The following is a 20312-nucleotide window of genomic DNA, read 5'->3' on the forward strand; positions in this document are numbered from 1 at the left end:
TATCTGCTGACAATTATACATAGAAATATGTATTATCTTTCTTGCAGACGGTCACTAATGTAAACAATGAACACATTCAATTGTCTTCTTAATAGCTTTTTCACTACATAATTTTTGGGTTGGCAACTCCAAATCTCTCTCTCTATTTCTTGTCTTGTTTCTCATATCTTTGGCACCACGGCGGTGGTTTTGCTCTGGCAGCTTTGTAATCCGTTTGTTTATAGATTGATAAAGAACAACACAACATTCGTTTTTTACCCAAAAAAGACTGCTTGTTTTTGTTCCACTGGTTGGGAGGAAAATCTTTGGATCTTTCATCCAACTACTAAACATGGATTACAACTCCTGCCCCCGTGTAAATGCCATATTCCGGAATCAGCCGAGTTACACATATTTCAACAAATCCATTGCTGATCCTAAGGATAATGTCTATTTGTTGCTACATGAAATCGAGAGCCATTTTATGGAGCCACAGCAGCTGGCAGACAAAAGGTGTTTTGAAAATGTTACAATTGTTGATCCTCGAAACCAAAAGTTGGTCACAGACATCGTATACGATTACACCACAACGCTGACCACAAAAGCATTTCATTCTCCACGAGCATCATGTTTAAATGGTGCACAGCATAGTATTGGAATGAGAGTGGTAAAGGCGCGTCAGGATGGTACAGAATTGGCAGAAGATGACTATCTGATATGGCATCGAATGGAAAGTAAATGTTTAAAAGAGACACAGCAATTCCAGAAATTCGTCTATGAATATAATCAAACAAATAAAGAATTGATATATAGCCCGGCAAGGCAGCTCATGGATTTATATAAACAATGGTATGGCAGGAAAGCGGAGAGGTTACTGAAGAAATGTCCTGAGGTATCGTATAATACACATTTGGGCTTGCCTCATTTAAGGGTGTGTAAGGATGCCCTAAAGGAACAATGGGCAGAAATTGTTGAAGTTCAAGTGGACCCATTAGTGAACATGTTAAGCAATAAGGAAATGAATATGCAAAATATAAAAAGAAAATTGGAAATGTATTGCCAAGATTTTGTTGATTCTGAGTCCCGTAGAGAGCAACTAGAAGAGGAAGCAAAGAATGATTTTGTAAAGTCAACAGAAGCTGCAGAGGAGTTCCCCTTATACTTCATACCTTTTGATTCATTATTGTTTCTCTTAACGGCAGGAGATTATCTGGACTTACCCATGGAAATGTTGCTAGACATAAAGGAAAGAGATACAGATCAGAAATATTTAGTTATGGATTTACCCTTGCCTCCACGCCAAATGGGCTGGCATACATGGAAACAAGTGGCGGAGCAAGCTGCCATGTCTTATCTCAGTCGAATTTCGGAACACCAGACAGATAAAGAGAAAGAAAATGAAGTGTTTCCTAATTCCGATCACAATATTCCCTATGAGTTAAAAACTATTGAGGAATATATGGAATCATATGGCCAACGAGATAAGAAATATTGCCAATTTTCTCAAACCAACTGCAAATGGCAGCTAAAGGCCAAAGAAAAGGATTTGATACAAAGTATCCACACAATTGTTCCAACTAATCTCACAAAGGATTCCATTAAATTGGAATATAAACCGACATTTGGTTGTGAACTACAAACAAAGTATGAATTGCTCAGGGAGTGGTTCAAACTAAAATTACTGAATAAAACATCCAGTACATGCCATCGTTTGGATGTAAACAATTTTCAAACTTTGCTAGCCGAATCGCAGACTCTGGATAAACTACAGTTTCAATTATCCACCATGTATCATATACAAATACCACAGCTACTTTGTAATCTTTATGAATTCCTAAACCTGTTAACACAAATGCCTTGCGGCCACTATATGTTACGTTTCAATCCCAAATTTCGGGATAAATTTATGCTTTGCAAGCCCTCGGATGAAATTACACAGAACACCATTCACCTACATCAGTTGCTTAAAACCGAACCCTCGGAATTGTTGTTTATGGCCCAACAAAGCTATTTACCCATAGCTGATAATCTTTGTAGTTTAATGCATGTTCAACACAAGCTTATACCTTGCACCTTTAGACCCATGGCTAGGTGGCGACATGAGAAGTTACAGAAAAATGAAAAAGGCAATGCCAATGATTTCATCATAAATGATCGAAAATGTATATTAAACAAGATAGAAAAGAAAAAGAAAGCAGTTGAGGACCGTTTATCTGCATTGCGCAAAGCTCGAAAGAAGAAAACCCAAAGAGAAAACAGAATAAAACGCAAATTAAACCAGAACAATGAAGAGAAAGATCTACAGCGGGAAATCGAGTTCGATCAGCAGATTATTGGTAGCTAAATTCGGAATGTAATTCCCGAGTTACTGATAATGGCCGTAGAACTAAAATTAAAGCTCAATATCAATTGGATTGGAATACATGTTTTAAAAAAACTGTGCCTTCATTTTGTTGTGTTGAGTAAGATATGTCTTCCTGGTATAAATAATCGGAAGCACTTTGTTATGGAATTTTACACAGTTGCTTCTGTCAATTTCGAAACAACAACAAAGAACCAAGAGCCTGTATTTGTGGAAATTTCACATCATTGTTGTTTTAAATCAATTATTTTACAATAATCAGTCTCTTCCGGAACTGCAAGAATGTACGAGTTTTTACTGCGAGAACCGATTTTCCCTTTATGATATCCTAAACAATTGCAAAATTATTAGATTCTTGCAGTTTCTGGAACAGAGCATTGGCTAGGATAATTAATAGCATTATTTTTATAATAATATTGTCCATATACCTTTAAGAACAAACCAAATGTATATTAAAATACATTAAAAATATTTTTATTAAAAAAACAAGAAAAATATATAGCAAAACTTGTAATTTTTGTCTTCTTACTCCTACATTGCCTATGCATCCTTACGCTATACTTAATTTAGCAAAATCTTCGGCAGAAATCATTTCCCCATCATTATCATTGTACTTTGGTGCCTCCTTTTTCGTCCAAAACGCGGCGTCATCCAATTTTAGCTTACCACGTGGAAATATATGCACCGACAAATCGTTAAATATATTTTGTACTTCATAATCATCGTCCAATGGCAATTCTTCGCCATATGGCATTATATCGAGTATGTAGGCAGCATCCAAACGCAATAAACGTTCTGGTTTTGAGCACGATAAACTCTCGAAACTATTATTTATTAATATTACATTCGATAATAAATCAGGTTGCCAATTGCTCCACAGTAGATTGTTGGTCAAACAGTTGGGGCAATGGGGCAAGTAAAATAACGTATAGACATCAGCTTCATATTTGCCTTCACAGTTCTCTGTCATTACCAGACATTTTAGCTTTTGCAGTATTTCCTTTTCACTCTGGCGAAATACAGGATCAAAGTATATTGCCTCTTGTATTTCGAAATGACTTTGGGTGCACAAAATAAATGCCAGTTGGTGGAGGGCTTGAAAGTTCCGGGTAAAGGGTCCAATGCCTAAACACACTAATCTTTTGGGTGTGACTGCAGGGCTATTTTCTTCCACCTTCGAATTGATTTTCGCAAAAGATTCTTTAAGTGTCACCATGGCCTGGGTAAAATAGTCACTGTCTTCCATGCGTTCCCGCAAGGCATCTAGTTTCCTTGAATCAAAACACAGTTAATTCTCAGTTTTAAATCTTCTTTAGTTTATAAATTCCTTACACCATAAACTTGTCCACATCAACCTCGGGGAAATCTTTCTCATATCCTTTGTCCGACAATCTACGGGTCCTTTTGTTTATACTTTTGTGGGCAATCCATTTCTTGCGTGTCACCGTACGAAACTCCTCACTCATAGTTAAGGTGGTCTACTTCTTTCTGAGGTAGTATTTGACTTTCCCGAGGAAAGTTTTAATACAAAATATATGAATAAAATTAATATTTTTTCATATAATACTAAACTCGTTTGTTTTTCTTTTTTTTGGTAAAATACGACGTATTTATGTTTACATTACAGCAACAGGCCGTGTAGTGTCAATGGAGCCATGCAAAAGCTGAGTGATGTGAAAACTACATGTACTTTCCAGTTACTGCAATACGTAACGTTAGTTTACTTTTTGTGTGACCTAGAATTGTACTGAATATAAATGTGAGAATATATATATAAAAAAACCAAAGGACTATAATAAAGACAAAAAGAATGAACAAACTGATGGGTTTAAAAAAAAAGTGGAAAGTCTTAAAAAAACACAGGTACTTAATTACGACCAAAAGATTTTTGAAGAGACCTGATGTGTTAATATAGAGCAAAGATATTCATAGAAAACAGTAGTGGGATTCTTTAATTCATTTTTCGAGTTAATTTTTTGTTATAAAAAGAAGTTAAAGTTGAAAAAAATTGGTATCTATCAGTAGGTCTTACCGACTGCTTTGATTTCGTCGCAAACTTACCGATAAATTTCGTAAATTACCGAAATTATAAGCATTTTAAGTTTACCGGCTATTGTCGGTAACTCAAAAAATGAGTTAGAGAATTCCACTACAGAGGACGTTTGAAATACTTGAAATCTTAATTGACTCCAGTATTTTTTAGAGGAACCTAAGACTTTAAAAAAACACAAGTCATTTTAAAGACCAAAGGCCATTTTAGGAACCCAAGGTCATTTTAAGACCAGAGGTCAGACTAGATGTTATTTCAAAGATCAAAGTCATGTTTAATGATTTTTAAGACCAGAGGCCGTTTTAAAGACCAGAGGTCATTTTAAAGAAAAAAAGTCATTTTAAAGACCAGAGGCCATTTTAAAAGACAAGAGGTCATTTGAAGGACCGGATGTAATTTTAGGAACCAAAGGTCATTTTAGGGACGAGATTTCCTTTTGAAGACTAGGGGTAATTTTAAAGACCAGAGGTAATATTAAGACCCGAGGTCATTTTAAAGGCCAGATGCCATTTTAAAGACCAGAAGTCAGTTTAACGATCAGATACCATTTTAAAGACCAGAGGTCATTTTAAAGATCAGAGGTCATTTTGAAGACCAGAGGTCATTTTAAAGGCCAGATGCCATTTTAAAGACCAGAAGTCAGTTTAAAGATCAGAGGTTATTTTAAAGACCAGTAGTCATTTTAGAGAACGGGACAGAGGATATATTGAAGATCAGAGATCATTTTAAAGACAGAGACAGAGGTTATATCGAAGGTCAGAGGTCATTTTAAAGACCGAGACAGAGGTTATAACGAAGGCCAGAGGCCATTTTAAAGATCAGAGGCCATTTTAAAGACCAGAGGTTATATTGAGGACCAGAGGCAACTTTAAAGACCAGAGGTTATATTGAAGACCAGAGGCCATTTTAAACACCAGAGGTAATTTTAAAGGCCAGGTCATTTTAAAGACATAGGATCACTTTAAAGACCTAAGGTCACTTTAAAGACCAGATGTCATTTTAAAGGTCGATCTCCAGACAATATAGTTTTTATAAAGCCAAACAGATTACCTCAGTGCCAACAGGCCTTTGTCCAGACAAACACTTCTTAATTAGGACCAAAAGTATTTTACGGAGAACACAACTCTCAGTGAGGTTCAGTGGTTTTTATGAGACTATCAGGTCTTTATCAGGCTTTAGGTGTGTCTGGTTACTTTTCCTGCAGGAATTGTCCAGCAACATCTTTCTGAATGAGAAGAAGAAGAGTTGCAAGTGATTGCAAGAAGAAATTTTTCCAGCAAGAATTTGCAAACTCTCACTGAAAGAACTGTCAAAATTTCTCTCTCTCGCTCTCTTTTGCAGAACTTTCGGGTTAGCAGACGAATTCCAGTAACAATTTGTAACAATTGTTACAAATTTTAGGGTAACCTGACACACCTTTTGTCAACCCCAATTAATGGCATCATCTGGTAAAAACATAAAAAAGGACCAGGAAGATAATTTTTTTAGTTTTTAAATTTTGACCCATTCCAATTAATGAGAAAATAAAAAAAAATGGAAAGAAAAATTCCAAGATCGAACTTGAGACTCCTCAATTTTCCAGATACAACATTTCCAAATTTGATCCACTCTCTACAATTATTGCGCTGTTTTAGATATGTCTCTCTCGGAATTTTTAACATTGCTTGGCATATTTACATATGTATTTTTCAGCAACTGTATTTTGGTTATTTTACAATATTTTTCATCAACTCGATTGAATATTTTTAAACCTTTTATGGTTTTTCACAAGAAATGCAATATTCATGTGAAATTCCGTACCGTACTAATTATGACAGGCGATTAGCGATTTTATCAAGAATTTTAATCTGTAGTTTAGAAGGGACTATCTTGAGGGAAGGCAATATCCTTTCATAAAATATGACACAATTACCTGCTAGCAAACACCTTTGGCATGAGAAAGGAAATACCTTCCTCTAAGCCTTACCTGAATGCAAGAGATTATTTTAAAAGCATTGCGTTAGAGCTATAAAAACACTGGTTTACGGAAAGCATTTTAACACTTCAATACTGGAAATAGAGGCTGACACATATCTTTTAAAACAGTGTTATTTTCAAAGTAATCGGTAAGAAATTAGTTCAACATGGATTCACAAGAGCCACGTAATAACAATGAGAATTTCTACTACATTGCCAAAGATAGGTGAGTCTCAAAATGAATACCCTAAAGTATTATAAAAATATAAAAAAAATATAATTAATTTTTAATTTGCAGATCATTCAATTCAAGCGGTTATCTGTCGGAGGACAATACCAGCATTATGGTATCGTGGGACGAAGATAGTTTCTATATTAATGACCAAAACGAGGACAATGTACCGATACTTGATGAGTCATCGGTCTCAGCGAATTCGGTTTGATCCAGCGATGCCACAGTTAAAAGGGAATTCAAATTTATAAAATTCTCCTAATTTAAGCTGTACGTGAAATGAGGATCAATCCGAATATAGTTCCTTAAGAGATTTGTAATTAATAAATAGGGTATACGTGTGTATCGATATCTTCTGAAAATGAGATGTAAAATATGAAAATGAAAAAAAAAAAAACAAAAATTATAATTTTAAATAAATAAGAGCAACTTTTATAAAAAAATGATGTTCGTTTGAATTAAAATACAGGATGAGAAGAAAAATCTGCAACCAACTTCAGACTGCTGTCATTTCTAAGCCACTCGTCGGACAGCTGTTAAAATTATTCCAGTGACAGCTCATTATATTGTTTACAAGCCTGCAAAAGCATTTTGGGTGGCATTGTTTGATTTTCTTGATTTCTTTATTTTTGCTGGAAAACCTCAAGTGGCTATCGTTAGAGCATCCAGCATTTGAATGTGAATAAATATTTTGTGTCTCGTACCTTCGCTCATTACTGTGATACGGTAGCGTAGCACGACGTCAAGCAATCGATTGGAAGAAACCAGCAACATCAGCAGAAATGGGTCGAAAAATAAAGAAGCGACTTGATCGAAACCCGCGTCGAAGTGGACGAAAAAAGGCTCGTGAGCTCAACATATCACAATATTCTATTCGGCAAATATCGAATTATGAGCTCGGGGTAAGGCCATTGAAATTCCAAAAAGTGCAAGAACTTACACCGCAACAGAAAGAAAATAGACTCAAAAAAAAAACTAAGGAGTTGCTTCACTTGGCCGAAAGTGGTGAACTGCCGAATTTGGTTTTCTCCGATGAGAAAACATTCGTTGTCCAACAGTTTGTAAACCAACAAAATGATCGTGTTTACTTGCCAAAGAGGCTAGCTGAAAATGTGCACCTACGGGTGGCCACCACAACTCAAGCATGGTGATGGTGTGGGCCGCCATAACAGCCGATGGTCGCTCTCCGCTCATATTAATCGACCGTGGCATCAGAATAAATGCAGCATATTATCACGAAAATATTCTGGAGGGCACGAACACATTTTGCCCGCAGACCTTGGACATTTAAACAGGACTCAGCAGCATCGCACTCAGCACGCGCCATCCAAAAAAGATAGCTAAAATCTAGCTATTTATCGACATGAATAAATGAAATATTCAAGGATTAAAAAAAAAAAAAAAAAAAAAAAAACAAGTAAAACGCTGAATACTCTCCACCATTCGGCAATTTTCAAAAAAATAAAATCCGTTAAAAATTCTGTTGAAATCTTAAAAATACCGAATGTAGCCGTTATATTATGGTCTGTACGACTACGTGGACCTGCATAGGCAACTTTTGTCCTAAGCCATTACAATAATCAAATGCGAAACTTGGAAAAAAATTCGGTGAATAATATAGCTAAAATCATCAAAATACCGAATATAGAGAGGTAATATTATATTGGGGCTATAACAAAAAGTGGACCTGCACAGACAATTTTCTGTTATAGGCTGTAGTATCCATTACGAACTTCAAATACCAAATTTGAAACAACTCGGGAGGTACCATTATATGGGTGTTATACCAAAACGTGGACCTACATGGCCCATTTTAAAAACCAAAAGTCCCGATGAAAAAGTATACATTTGAGTAAAATTTTATCAACCTACTTCATTTTGTTCGGAAGCTAGAGTGATTTCCACAGACGGGCATCGCTAAATCATAGAATTTTGAATAGTTTGGAATTTTGCACATACAACCGAATTTGGCCTTAAAATAAGTATGCCAAATTTGATCGAAATCGGTTCGGATATAGCGCATATATTGTTCATCCGATTTGTTATTTTTGCCTCCGCAGCCGTAATATGCACTCTGTAACAATAATATTTGGGGAAATATATCAAATGCAGCTCAGAAATACCCTTGCTAAATTTTATCGAGATCGGTTCAGATATATAGATGGATATAGCTCCCATATATAACTTCGTCCGATTTACCTTTTATTGTGTACCAAATGCCTAATATTTGCCCAAATAGGATGGAATTTGGCACATACGACCGAATTTAGTCTAGAAGGTAGTATGCCAAATTTGGTGAAGATCGGTTCAGATATAGCTATAGCTCCCATATATATTGTTCATCCGATTTGTTGTATTTGTTACCCACAGCCATAATATGTACTCCGTAACAACGATATTCAGGGAAATATACCAAATACAGCTCAGAAATATCTTTGCCAAATTTTATTGAGATCGGTTCAGATTTGGATATAGCTCCCATATATATCTTTATCCGATTTCAAATTAATTCTGCATCAAATGGGCAATACAAGTCCGAATTTAAAAGATACAAATGCTTCGGCACATTTAGTCCTTCGAACTTTAAATTATAATTATAATCATAGCTTGTATGATTGAATTCTCCCATAAAAACTTATAATTATTATTTGGAGCTATACAAAATTAGCAAAGTGGGGTAGGGTATCATAAATTCGGCCCCGCCTTACTTTAGGACTTTCTTTATTGGTTTTTAGACTAAAAGACTTATATTTTGGTGTTTTTTCCAAATATTTCAAATTATCATACCCAAACTTGGAAATTGGCGTTGCTTTTATTTAGTCTGCGGTAGGCACATCATACAACTTGTATTTATTTCGTATTCCGAGAGATTAAATCCATTTTGCTATTTAGGTATGCACTCGAGGTGCATTTTTAATTCGATCATCATTCCGGAAATTCATGTGGCTTCGATATTCTGCTGAGTTTTTCTTATTTTTTTTTAATTTAAATGAACGAGAGCATTGTTTTGAAGAGATATATTGACTTACAATTACAAATGCATTGCATTCAAAGAGAATGATCTCCTGAACTGAATATCTCCCGAAAATTAAGAGACTAAAAAAAAGAGTTTACTGCATGTCTTACAAGTGTTTTTCTAATTTTTAAGAATGGCATTATGTTTTCAGTGGTTGGAGTGGGGGGTCTTCAATAGAAGAGGCCATTATCCCACTATCGAACATTTTCATCGTCATTCAGTCTCAATGCTTTATTTTTTGGGGTACTACTCCACACATCTATTACGATCATGTTCGTCGTGGATAATGGAAAAACAGTGAAAATAAAACTAAAAGAAAACAATGAAAATAGTAAAAATGTACAGTGATTTAAACTGATATTTAAAAGTGAAAGAGTGTTTGAGTGTTTACAAAGCTCAGCATAAGTTGTAAATACTTGTTCACAAATTCACGGTAATAGCACCTGATACAGGCTCTAAAAACTCTTCGTTTGTAGATTTTTAAATAATTGTTGTAAAATCCACGGTAATAGAGCCTGGTACAGATTCTACAAATGTTTAAAAATCCACGTTTATAGGCCTGGTTTCAAAAAATCCTCGATATAGTACAGTTTGAAAAAACTGTTACCGTTATAAGGGGACTATACGAAAACGTGATTCTGCACAGACAGTAATATTTGTAGTATCCATTACGATCTTTAAATACGACATCTCAAACAATTCCGGTGAATAATGTCGCTAAAATCATCAAAATTCCGAATATAGGGAGTTACCGTTATATGGGGGCTATACGAAGACGTGGACTTGCACAGACAATTTTCTGTCATACGTTGTAGTACCCATTACGAACTTCAAATTTGAAACAACTCCTGTAAAGATTGACGCTAAAATCATCAAAATACCAAAAAAAGGGAGGTATCATTATATGGGGGCTATACCAAAACGTGGACTTACATCACCCATTTTCAATACCAAAAGTCCTGCAGACATAATACACATTTGAGTAAAATTTTATCAACCTATTTCATTTCGTTTGGAAGCTAGAGTGATTTCCACAGACGGATATACGGACGGACATCGCTAAATCGACATAGAATTTTATGCTGATCAAGAATATATACATACTTTGTGGGGTCTAAAATGTATGTAAAAAGTCCTAGGAAAAGTTGATCAAAAAAATTGGGGAAATTTTCCGGATATTTTTTTTGGAACATTTGAGCAGTTTATAGTAAAATTTGATGAGGAATATTTTTGTCTTTGACGTTATCCTTCTAAAATGATGCTTTATTGAAGATTTTAAACTCTTAAAAAGTACGCCTTCTACCCTAAAACGTTTTGGTTAAGGTATATATATGAATTCCTGACTTTTATATAAGATTTAGACTCTTCGTGTCTTCTAGTTTTATGACAAATAATTTTGTAGAATATTTTGACTTGCTACGATCAAATTTACACATAGTTTTTAACCATATTCTAAAAATGCTGGCCAAAAAGGTCTTTTTAATCCTTTTCCAAAAATAAAGCAAATATAAATATATAAAAGGATTAAAAACATCGTTTGTCCTCCATATACCAAATATCCTCCTGTCCACAATATTCCTTGGAATATGGAGGATATTTTGGAATATGGAGGAGTAAGGCTTTTTGGTCTTTTTTATATATTTATATTTGCTTTATTTTTGGAAAAGGACTAAAAAGACCTTTTTTGGCTAGCTCGAGGTTAAACATTTTCAAAATATTCTTCGTATTTTTAACTCCAATATTGCTGAAGACACTACATACCTAAAATTCACGGAATTCCAAGGAATCTTAGCCTGAAAATTGCCAAAAGTGTGGAGGAGAGGGAACTTGGCATTCCCTATTTTGGTTACTTTGTCGATGTAAATTTTCAAAACGTATCTTCATATTTTAGCTCCACTTTCATAATCTCTTGAGATTTCCCCTTATTTATTGGAAAAAATTTGAATTTTGTCGCCCAGTGTAAACTCTTACTTTTCTTGAGAATAATAAAAATAAAAAAATTACTAAACACTTCATTATTTCTTTAGCTTTATGTGGTATTGTAGGCTTTTATACTGAGTATAGGTTTAAAGATAATGTTTAAAATCCACACCTCAGTTGTAGAAAGAAATTAAAAAAAAAATCCAGGTTTATAGAGCCCAGTATAGGTTTGAAACCTTTTTATATAGAGCCTACGTTAAAAAAATTAATGTTTATAGGGCTTAGGTTATGGTCGATGAATACAGGCATCAACGCTTAGGAACATCATATGTCACAAATTTTAAAAGTTTTTTTCAAAAATAAGTAGATTTTTATATGTTATACGACGACAATCGGAGCTTGTTATGCATTATTTATTTTCCAGAATTGGTTTGACAGTTTATTGTCCCAGCAGCTGTGCCGATGCCACTACAGGTTATAGTTATAGCTTTAAAATAATGTTGACAAATCCTGGTTTATAGGAGCTCAAGAGAGATTTGTGAGATTGTTTAAAAATCCATGTTAATAAAGGTCAGCAAATTGAATATAATGTTAAAAATTCACATTTATATGGATCAGCATAATGTCAACAGTTTGACCGGGCCGAAGTTTTCATACCCTCCACTATTTGGAAGGAACTTGAAAATTAAAAAAAATAAATCGTCGAAAAGTATTGTTTAAATGAAAACCGTTATATGGGTGCTATACGAAGACGTGGCGCTAGATAAGTAAATTTTTGTCATAGGCTGTAGTACCGAATCCGAACTTCAAACACGAAATGTAAAACAGTTTCGTTAAATAATGTCGTTAAAATCATCAAAATACCGTTATATGTGGGCTATACAAAGACATGAAGCTGCATAGACAATTTTCTGCCATAAGCTGTAGTGCCCATTCAGATCTTTAAATACGAAATTTGATTTTTTTTTAATATTATTGAATGAAAGCAATAAATGTCGGAAATAGCATCAACTTTTAGAATAAGTTTAGATTTGTTCGAATTGGTCACCTATGGCACGAATTATAGCCTTCAAACGGCCAATGATGCAATGGCCTTCAAACGACCGTCACACACTGCTTCAATGTTGCTTTGCGGTATTTTTGCCCATTCCGTGCGAAGCGCTTACTTGAGGTGATCGACACTTTGGTATTTTTTAGTGCCAACCTTGCTTTTGAAAATACTCCAGACACAATAGTCCAACGGATTGGCATTTGGAGATTTTGGTGGCCATTGTGCGCTGAAAATGAAGCGAGGAACCTCATTTTGTAACCATTATTGCGTGTGCTGAGTACGATAGTGTTGAGTCCTGTTGGAATGTCCAAGATCTGCGGCCAAAATGTTTGCGTGCCCAAGGCTTTAATACACCCTCTAGAATATTTTCGCGATAATATTCGGCATTTATTCTGATGCCACAGTCGATTAATACGAGCGGAGAGCGATAACCGGCTGTTATGGCGGCCCACCCATCACCATGGCCGGCGCTTGAGTTCTGGTGGCCAGCCGAAGCTGCACATTTTCAGCTAGCCTCTTTGGCAAGTAAACACGATCATTTTGTTTGTTTACAAACTGCTAGACAACGAATGTTTTCTCATCGGAAAAAAACAAATTCGGGAGTTCACTATTCCATCACGAATAACTTTTTTTCTGGAAAATTCTCACCAAAATGCTTTTGTACGCTTGTAAACAATATAATGAGCTGTCACTGGAATAATTTTAAGAACTGTCGGTCGATTGGCTTGGAAATGACAGCAGTCTGAATTTGGTTGCAATTGGCTCAGCTCAGATATGTTGAAAGTATGCGTTATCTATTTTTGAGATTTCCAACCACTGTGCCCTGTTAATAGACATAAACAGTGGGTAGCCATGCAACAATGGTGCAGTTGATCGATGCATCAAAAGACAAATAAACATAAAAAGCAAAAAAGAAACATAAAATGTAACTTTGTACAAATCTTAGCAATGCATTTTCTTATAACTCGGAAAGGGAGATGAGGGTACACTTCATACACTCAATGGGAGAGTGGGAGAAGCCGTTCAAGTAACGGATAAAATTTAAAGTGTCCGTTGAAAAAAAATTTAAAGAGCATCTTAGTGGAGAACACTTGCTCTGAGTGGTTGGATTTTAGTTTTGGGGTCTCTCTGCTCTCTCGCTCAGTAAAGTCTTATAAGGTAAAGTGAAGTGGAGCATGTGTTTCATTTGTTGTTGCTGCTCATGTTTTGTGGTCACTGCTGTTTTGTTTCTGTTGTGCATTGAGAAAACACGTTTTTGGTGTGTTTCTTTGCCCAGAGAGTCTGTTGTCTCGGCATGTTTGGATATTTGGATAGTGGGGAGCAACAATGGATAAAGTTTTCTTATTTTATAGATGTGTATGTGTGCGAGTTGTGCAAAATTGTAGGCCTTTGGTACGTTCACTGTCGGTCGTTCAAGAAAGATCAGTTAGTTTGTGAGCGTCAAGTAAAGGAGTTTAAACGTCTGCGTATCGCTAGATTTTTGAATGAAATTTCGAATGATCGTTAAGATTTGTGTGTTCTTTTAAGTTCATGTTTTATTGATCGATCAGTGGAATTTCGTTAAACGAGTAAACGGTAAACGGCGTGTCTTATTAATAAATGTGCGGTTTGTTTTTCGTGCGACTAACACAAAAAGTTCAGCAAGCCGGAATTCAAACCTATGGATAATTTTTGCGCAAATAAATAAAAATCCTAACAGAAAAAAGAAAACCGCTTTCTAAAAGTCATTTGATTCTATGCAAAGAAATACAACAAAAAAACCGCCTGCAAATTGTTCAAGTCAATACAAATATTACAGTGAATCATTTTGAGTGAAAAAAGTGTTTCGAATTGAAATCAAAAAATAAATAAAGAAAAAAAAAACAAACAAATACAAATAAAACTTCAAAACTAACATTGCGAATTGCCGAACAACAAAAACCAACAACGACTTAAGTACGAATCGAGCAGAAAAACCTGTATCAATCATCCAATATTATTAAAGTGGAATTGATTTTCAAACGAAGTGTTAATTCTTTTCCAAACCATACAAGAACAACAACATCAACGAGAAGAAGAAAAAAATCGAAATCTTTTGTTGTTTACCAAATTATTAGAACCGTTATTCACAAATCGTTATTTTGATTTAGCTTGGCTTAACATCCCATCGCGGTGTCCCCAAAAAAAGTAAGACACCAACATCAGCAACAACAAAACAAACAAATCATTTTGAATTCTGCTGCTACTGCTGCTTGTTCTACCAAAGACAATCAATCGTGCTGAAATTTGCATAAATTGTGTCTATCTCCCTCTCTCCGCGGTGTTCGTCTGTTCTCATTTCACCTGAACGCAGTTAACTGGCCGCGTATTTTTACGAGAGTGTATATTTGTGTGTATGTGTGCGTATCGAGTATTTTGTGTGGTGTAAATCCATCCCCCCACAACCGCCACCCCTTTTTAACTGCTTTTGTGAGAATTTTGTGAATTGTGTGTTCTTCGTTCATTCGACGAGAAACGATTTTTTTCCAGCTGGATATTCGGATTGGATTTCTTTACGGATATTTTTCATCGTCATCATCCTCTGCAAGAATACGATACCACACCGGAGTTTTGTTTTTGTTGGAGTAATTTAAACGAAAAGGTAAGCATAAAGTATGAATGGATAACTATTTCGGTGTAAATTAATATCTCCCGAAAAAATCATATTTTTTACACTGAGGGAAATAATTGGGTTTTGGAAGTGAAATGATGAGTTTAGGAGGGAAAAGGAAAAACGTGGAAGAAGTAATCGATACTTTTATACCTATAAAATTAAAAAAAATCCGGCGCTTTTAAAGTAACCATTGCAAATTAACCTAAATAGAGCCGTCGAAGTGATATTTTTGTCCCTTTTTAAAAAAAAAGTGACTAAAAATTCCCTTTTTTGTCGTAAAATTCTGTTTTAGGATTCAAAATCTATCGAAACTATTTACGGTACCTAAATGCCACATGTTTATAAATATTAAATACCTTCACGTTTTAGGGTTAAGATCGTCTATATGTAAAATTCTCCTACTAAACATGAATTCGAAATATTCTTGATTGAATTCCACTTTAATTCATCAAATAACTGATTCCAATATATAAAACACATCTTTGTAACAATGTTGCCGAAAAACCCGGAATAATTTCTTATATCTTGAGTATTATTTTTATACCCTCCCTCCGTTTGTAACTTATACAAAATAATCATTTCGATCAGCATAAAATCGAAAATTTATTTAGTCATGTCCATCCGTCTGTCTATTGCTCGTTTCCGCCTTACGATAGAAAGTTCGCAAAGAGCTTTATTTTTCAGCAGGAAGTACAATTTTCGAAAATTGGCTATATCACTTAATATCATTTACTTATACATCTCATTGTACCCTCCACCTTGGAAAGAATTCAATTTGTCATTTCGTTTGTAACACCTCTAAATATCCGTCATAGACCGCATAAAGTATATATTCATGATCAGCATTATCTGATCTGTCTGTCTGTTGAAACCACGATACAGCTCACATTATTTGACATACAGCTTTCAAATTTGGCACAGTTGTTTGCATTGTGTCTAGGATGGTTGGTATTGAAAATGAGATATATCGCTCCACGTTTTCGTATAGCCTCCATATTAGAGTACATCCCGGTATTCGGTATTTTCATGGTTTTTAGCACATTTTTCTACGGATTTGTCTAAAGATTGGTATTTGTAGGTCATAATGGGTTGTAGCTCCTGTGGCGGAACATTGTATCTATAGGTCCACGTATAGCCCCTACATAATGGGACGTCCGGATGTTCAGCATTTTGATGATTTTTGACACATTTTTCCACGGATTTGTCTAAAAATTGGTATTTGTAGTTTGTTATAGGTTCTAGCTCTAGTGGCAGAACATTGTACATATAGGTCCACGTTTTCGTATAGCCCCCACATAATGGGACGTCCGGATATTCAGTATTTTTCCACATTTTTCCACGGATTTGTCTAAAAATTAGTATTTGTACTTCTTAATGGGTTTTCTCTCCGGTGCAAAACATTGAATATCTAGGTCCATGTTTTCCTATACCCCTAACACAACGGTAAATCCCTATAGTCGGTATTTTAATGATTTTTGCCACATTTTTTCCACGGATTTGTCTAAAAATTGGTATCTGTAGTTAGTAATGAGTTCTGGTTTCGGAGCAATTACGTGGAATATCTAGGTCCACCTTTTCCTAAAGCGCACATATAACGGTTCCTTCGGATGTTCGGTATTTTGACGAGTTATTTCCACATTTTCTAATAGATTAGTGTGAAATTTGGTATTTGTACTTCATAATGGGCTCTACAACCGGTGTCAAAACATTGCCCACATTTGTCCTTGTCATCCAAGTGACATTTATCCACGAAATTATGTCAACTTTGGTATTTAAGACTCGCAACCGTTGTCTATATAGGTTCCCGTTTTAATATGGTCCTCATATAACGGCACCAACCATTCTCCTACCGACCTTACTGGAGTTTGTAGTTTAAAGTGGAACACGTTTGAATCCAGATACTTTTGCATGAAAACGTTTTCTTTACCCAATGGTGGAGTGTATTAAAAGTTCGGCCCGGCCGAATTTATTGTCTTTTTCCTTGTTTTTAAGTCATTTCCAAACGAAAATGTTTAAAGTTTTGTAGTTAAAGTTATTTATGGGAACTAAGTTCTATGGCAGAAAAAAATTTCTTTACAGGTCTATGTTTTCCTATACAATATACAACTGTGGCTCCCGTTATTGGAAATTTTGATTACATTGACATTTTCAACGTTATATGATACAATTTGGTACTTGGAGCTATTAATGAACACTCAACTCATTTGGCATAAAAGTTTTTATACACTGCCATGTTTCGCAATAGGTCCGATATGACGACAATTGGGTATTTTCATAATTTTCATAAAAGAGCTGGGTATTTGCCAGATACATTCAAAATTTGACGATTATATTAAAAAGTAAAAAACTGAAAGTTCGGCCGGGCTAAACTTTGTATACCCTCAACCATTTGAAACTAATTTGGCAATTTTCAAAAAAATAAAATCCGTTAACAATTCTGTTAAAATCTTACAAATACCGAATGTAACCGTTATATTAGGGTTTATACGACGACGTGGAAAAAATCGGTGAATAATGTAGCTAAAATCATCAAAATACCGAATATAGGGAGGTACCATGGGCTATACCAAAACTTGGACCTTCACAGACACTTTTTTGTCATAGGCTGTAGTATTCATTACGAACTTAAAATACCAAATTTGAGTAATATCGCTAAAATCGTCAAAATACCGAATATCATGGACCTTCACAAACAATTTTCTGCCTTAGACTGTAGTATCCATTACAAACATAAAATACCGAATTTGAAATAATTCCGGTGAATAATGTCGCTAAAATCATCAAAATACCGAAAATAGGGAGGTGCAATTATGTGGGGGCTAGCTATACCAAAACGTTTACCTATATGGTCCATTTTCAATACCAAAAGTCCTGCAGACATAATAGACATTTGAGTAAAATTTTATCAATCTACTTCATTTCGTTCGGAAGCTAGAGTGATTTCCACAGACGGATAGAAGGACGGACATCGGATAGACGGACTGATCAAGGATATATATATATATAAACTTTGTGGGGTCTAAAATGTATATTTCGAGGTGTTACAAACGGAATGACAAACTTAATATACCCTCCATACTATGGTGAAGGGTATAAAAACACGGATGATTTTTAAAAGTTTGATCTTCTAGCACTTTTTTAACTGCCCGTGGAAATTACTGCACAATAAAATTTCAAACATAATTTGTAATAAATATAAATAATACATCCCTTAAAGCTTACGTCAGTGATTTCTAAACACAAAAAAATCCCAATGTCAATATATCAATAACAATCTTTATTGTTCTAATATCTCATTGTTATGGGATCTTATGACCCCAAAAATAGAAAAAAAAAACACATTGCCCCAAGAATCTATCGAAACGAAAATGTTAATTTTTCATCGGGAAACAAAAACAAAAATGTGTAAATGAACTTTTTTAGATAAAAAAATATTCTTTTGTGTGGTCTAATCCGAATTGAGATCATGACCAGCTTATTGGTCACAGTCATTGGGACGTGAATTGGGGATATGTCACGATCTACTTCATTTCGATTGTTTGTGATTAGGGATTTATTAACACTTTATTATACCATATATTTGTTTTGTTTTCTCTCGTTTTTTTCGTTTAAATAAGAGAAAGGAAATGTGGAACATGTCGGATAAATATTCCAAAGAATTTTTTGGGTTTACTTAAAAATTGTTTATGAAAATTGTAAATAAAAATTAATTTTAAGAAATGTTTGTTTGTTTTGTATTTTTTTAATAAATGGCAAAGTATGAAGGCTATATTAACTTTGTCATTCCATTTGTAACTCCTCGAAACACCTATGTCCGACATAATAAAGTATATATTCTTGATTAGTGTCTCTGTTGTAATCACGCTATCTTTCGAATGAATAGAGATAGAAGGGTAACATTTCGCATACATGTGTATTTTTCCAGTAAATGGAAAATGTCGGTCCACGTTTTCACATAGCTCTCCTCCCCCTTTTAACGGTACCTCTTAATATTCGGTATTTTGATGATTTTAACGACATTATAGACCGGAATTATTTCGAATTTCGTATTTAAAGTTCGTAATGGATACTTCAAGCTATGATATGTATACCTCACATGTAACGGTGCCTCCCTTTTTCGGTATTTTGATGATATTATTGACGTCATTTAACGGAATTGTTTTAAACTTCGCATTTTTAAAGGTCCTAATGAGTACTACAGCCTATGAAAAAAATATTTATGCAGCTCCACGTCTTCGTATAGCCCCTATAAAACGGTACCTCCCAATTTTCGGTATTTTTATAATGTTAGAGTTATTAAAGACTGGAATTTCGTATTTAAGGTTCGTAATAGTCTATGTCTTCGTATAGCCCCCGTCTGCAGGCCCATGTCTTCGTATAGCCGCCATATAACGATGTTCCTCAATATATATGATATATTATTTTAGCGACATTATTCACCGGAATTTTTTCAAATTTCGTATTTAAATTTCGTAATGGTGGAGGGTATTAAAAGTTCGGAACGGCCAAACTTAGGTGATTTTTTACTTGTTTTATTTCCTGTAAGATTGATCGATCTAAGATCATAGCTTTTTATACCATGGTTATAGAGCATTTATCATTTAGACCCTACGTCTTTTTGGACTAAATCCGTTTCAGGACATTAAGATTCGATCTGGGGGTGTCCGTCCATCCGTTCGTCCATCTGGCTGGTCTCTCGAAACCAGAATCCGATTAGGTCAAAACTTGGTACATCGTAATATAGATATCAGACTTAGATCGAGTTCGGAGATGGACAATATTGGTGTACTCTTTCTGGTACCTCCTCCACAAAAGGTCAACATTTTCACAGAAAATAATGTACCTCATTCAAAAAGGGAGGAAAATCCAAATTTGTGCAATCTAATATTTTTATTGATACTAATTGAAGTGTAAAAATGGGTAATATCGGCCCACTCCATTTAGTACCTCCCTACAAAGAGTCATATATTGACTATATTGGTCCACTCCTTCTTTTATCTCACCCACAAAGGGTCAGAATTTTGTAAAACTAAAACGCTCATAAAATGAGAAATATGTGTCCGATTCTCTTCAAATTGTACACATCCCAATTTTTCTATGAACAGAAGAGCTGA

The 20312-nt window shown here is 34.9% G+C and overlaps 3 protein-coding genes and 1 long non-coding RNA gene across 5 annotated transcripts in view; 3 read left to right on the forward strand and 1 right to left on the reverse strand.

The window, feature by feature from the left end:
• Nucleotides 1–234: 234 nt before the first annotated feature.
• On the forward strand, nt 235–2690 carry LOC101891630 (little elongation complex subunit 2). Its single transcript, XM_005180009.4, has one exon. It carries the CDS (start codon nt 332–334, stop codon nt 2321–2323), a length of 1992 nt encoding a protein of 663 aa, XP_005180066.2. The 5' UTR covers nt 235–331; the 3' UTR covers nt 2324–2690.
• Nucleotides 2691–2788: 98 nt separating this feature from the next.
• LOC101891449 (SRR1-like protein) lies at nt 2789–3948 on the reverse strand. 2 transcript variants are annotated; one of them, XM_059122041.1, is made up of 2 exons: nt 3674–3809; nt 2789–3604 (listed from the first exon to the last, which is right to left on the reverse strand). In XM_059122041.1, the coding sequence occupies exons 1-2, from the start codon at nt 3714–3716 to the stop codon at nt 2892–2894; spliced, it is 756 nt and encodes a 251-aa protein (XP_058978024.1). In that variant the 5' UTR covers nt 3717–3809; the 3' UTR covers nt 2789–2891. The 2 variants fall into 2 exon arrangements, with proteins under 2 accessions (XP_058978024.1, XP_005180065.1); XM_005180008.4 differs by having other exon boundaries at nt 2799–3612; nt 3674–3948.
• Nucleotides 3949–6069: 2121 nt separating this feature from the next.
• On the forward strand, nt 6070–7022 carry LOC131804652 (uncharacterized). The gene is made up of 2 exons (XR_009343217.1): nt 6070–6573; nt 6646–7022. It is a non-coding gene; the product is annotated as an uncharacterized LOC131804652 (long non-coding RNA).
• A 6945-nt stretch (nt 7023–13967) lies between these two features.
• LOC131802235 (probable serine/threonine-protein kinase DDB_G0282963) overlaps nt 13968–20312 on the forward strand; it is a 236315-nt gene continuing 229970 nt past the window's right edge. The window contains exon 1 of the mRNA XM_059122046.1: nt 13968–15186. The gene's annotated coding sequence lies outside the window, so the exon portion shown is untranslated. The remainder of the gene's footprint in view (nt 15187–20312) is intronic.

Source organism: Musca domestica, unplaced genomic scaffold, assembly GCF_030504385.1.
Source record: "Musca domestica strain aabys unplaced genomic scaffold, Musca_domestica.polishedcontigs.V.1.1 1, whole genome shotgun sequence".
In the NCBI taxonomy this organism is placed as follows: Eukaryota; Metazoa; Arthropoda; class Insecta; order Diptera; family Muscidae; genus Musca; species Musca domestica.

What these genes read in the sequence shown, in the direction of transcription:
- LOC101891449 (XM_005180008.4), bottom strand. Translation starts at nt 3,807, where the DNA reads ATGAGTGAGGAGTTTCGTACGGTGACACGCAAGAAATGGATTGCCCAC. An exon ending in GATGTGGACAAGTTTATGGT is followed by an intron (nt 3,613 to 3,673) that starts GTAAGGAATTTA and finishes TTTTGATTCAAG; the next exon opens with GAAACTAGATGCCTTGCGGG.
- LOC101891630 (XM_005180009.4), top strand. Translation starts at nt 332, where the DNA reads ATGGATTACAACTCCTGCCCCCGTGTAAATGCCATATTCCGGAATCAG.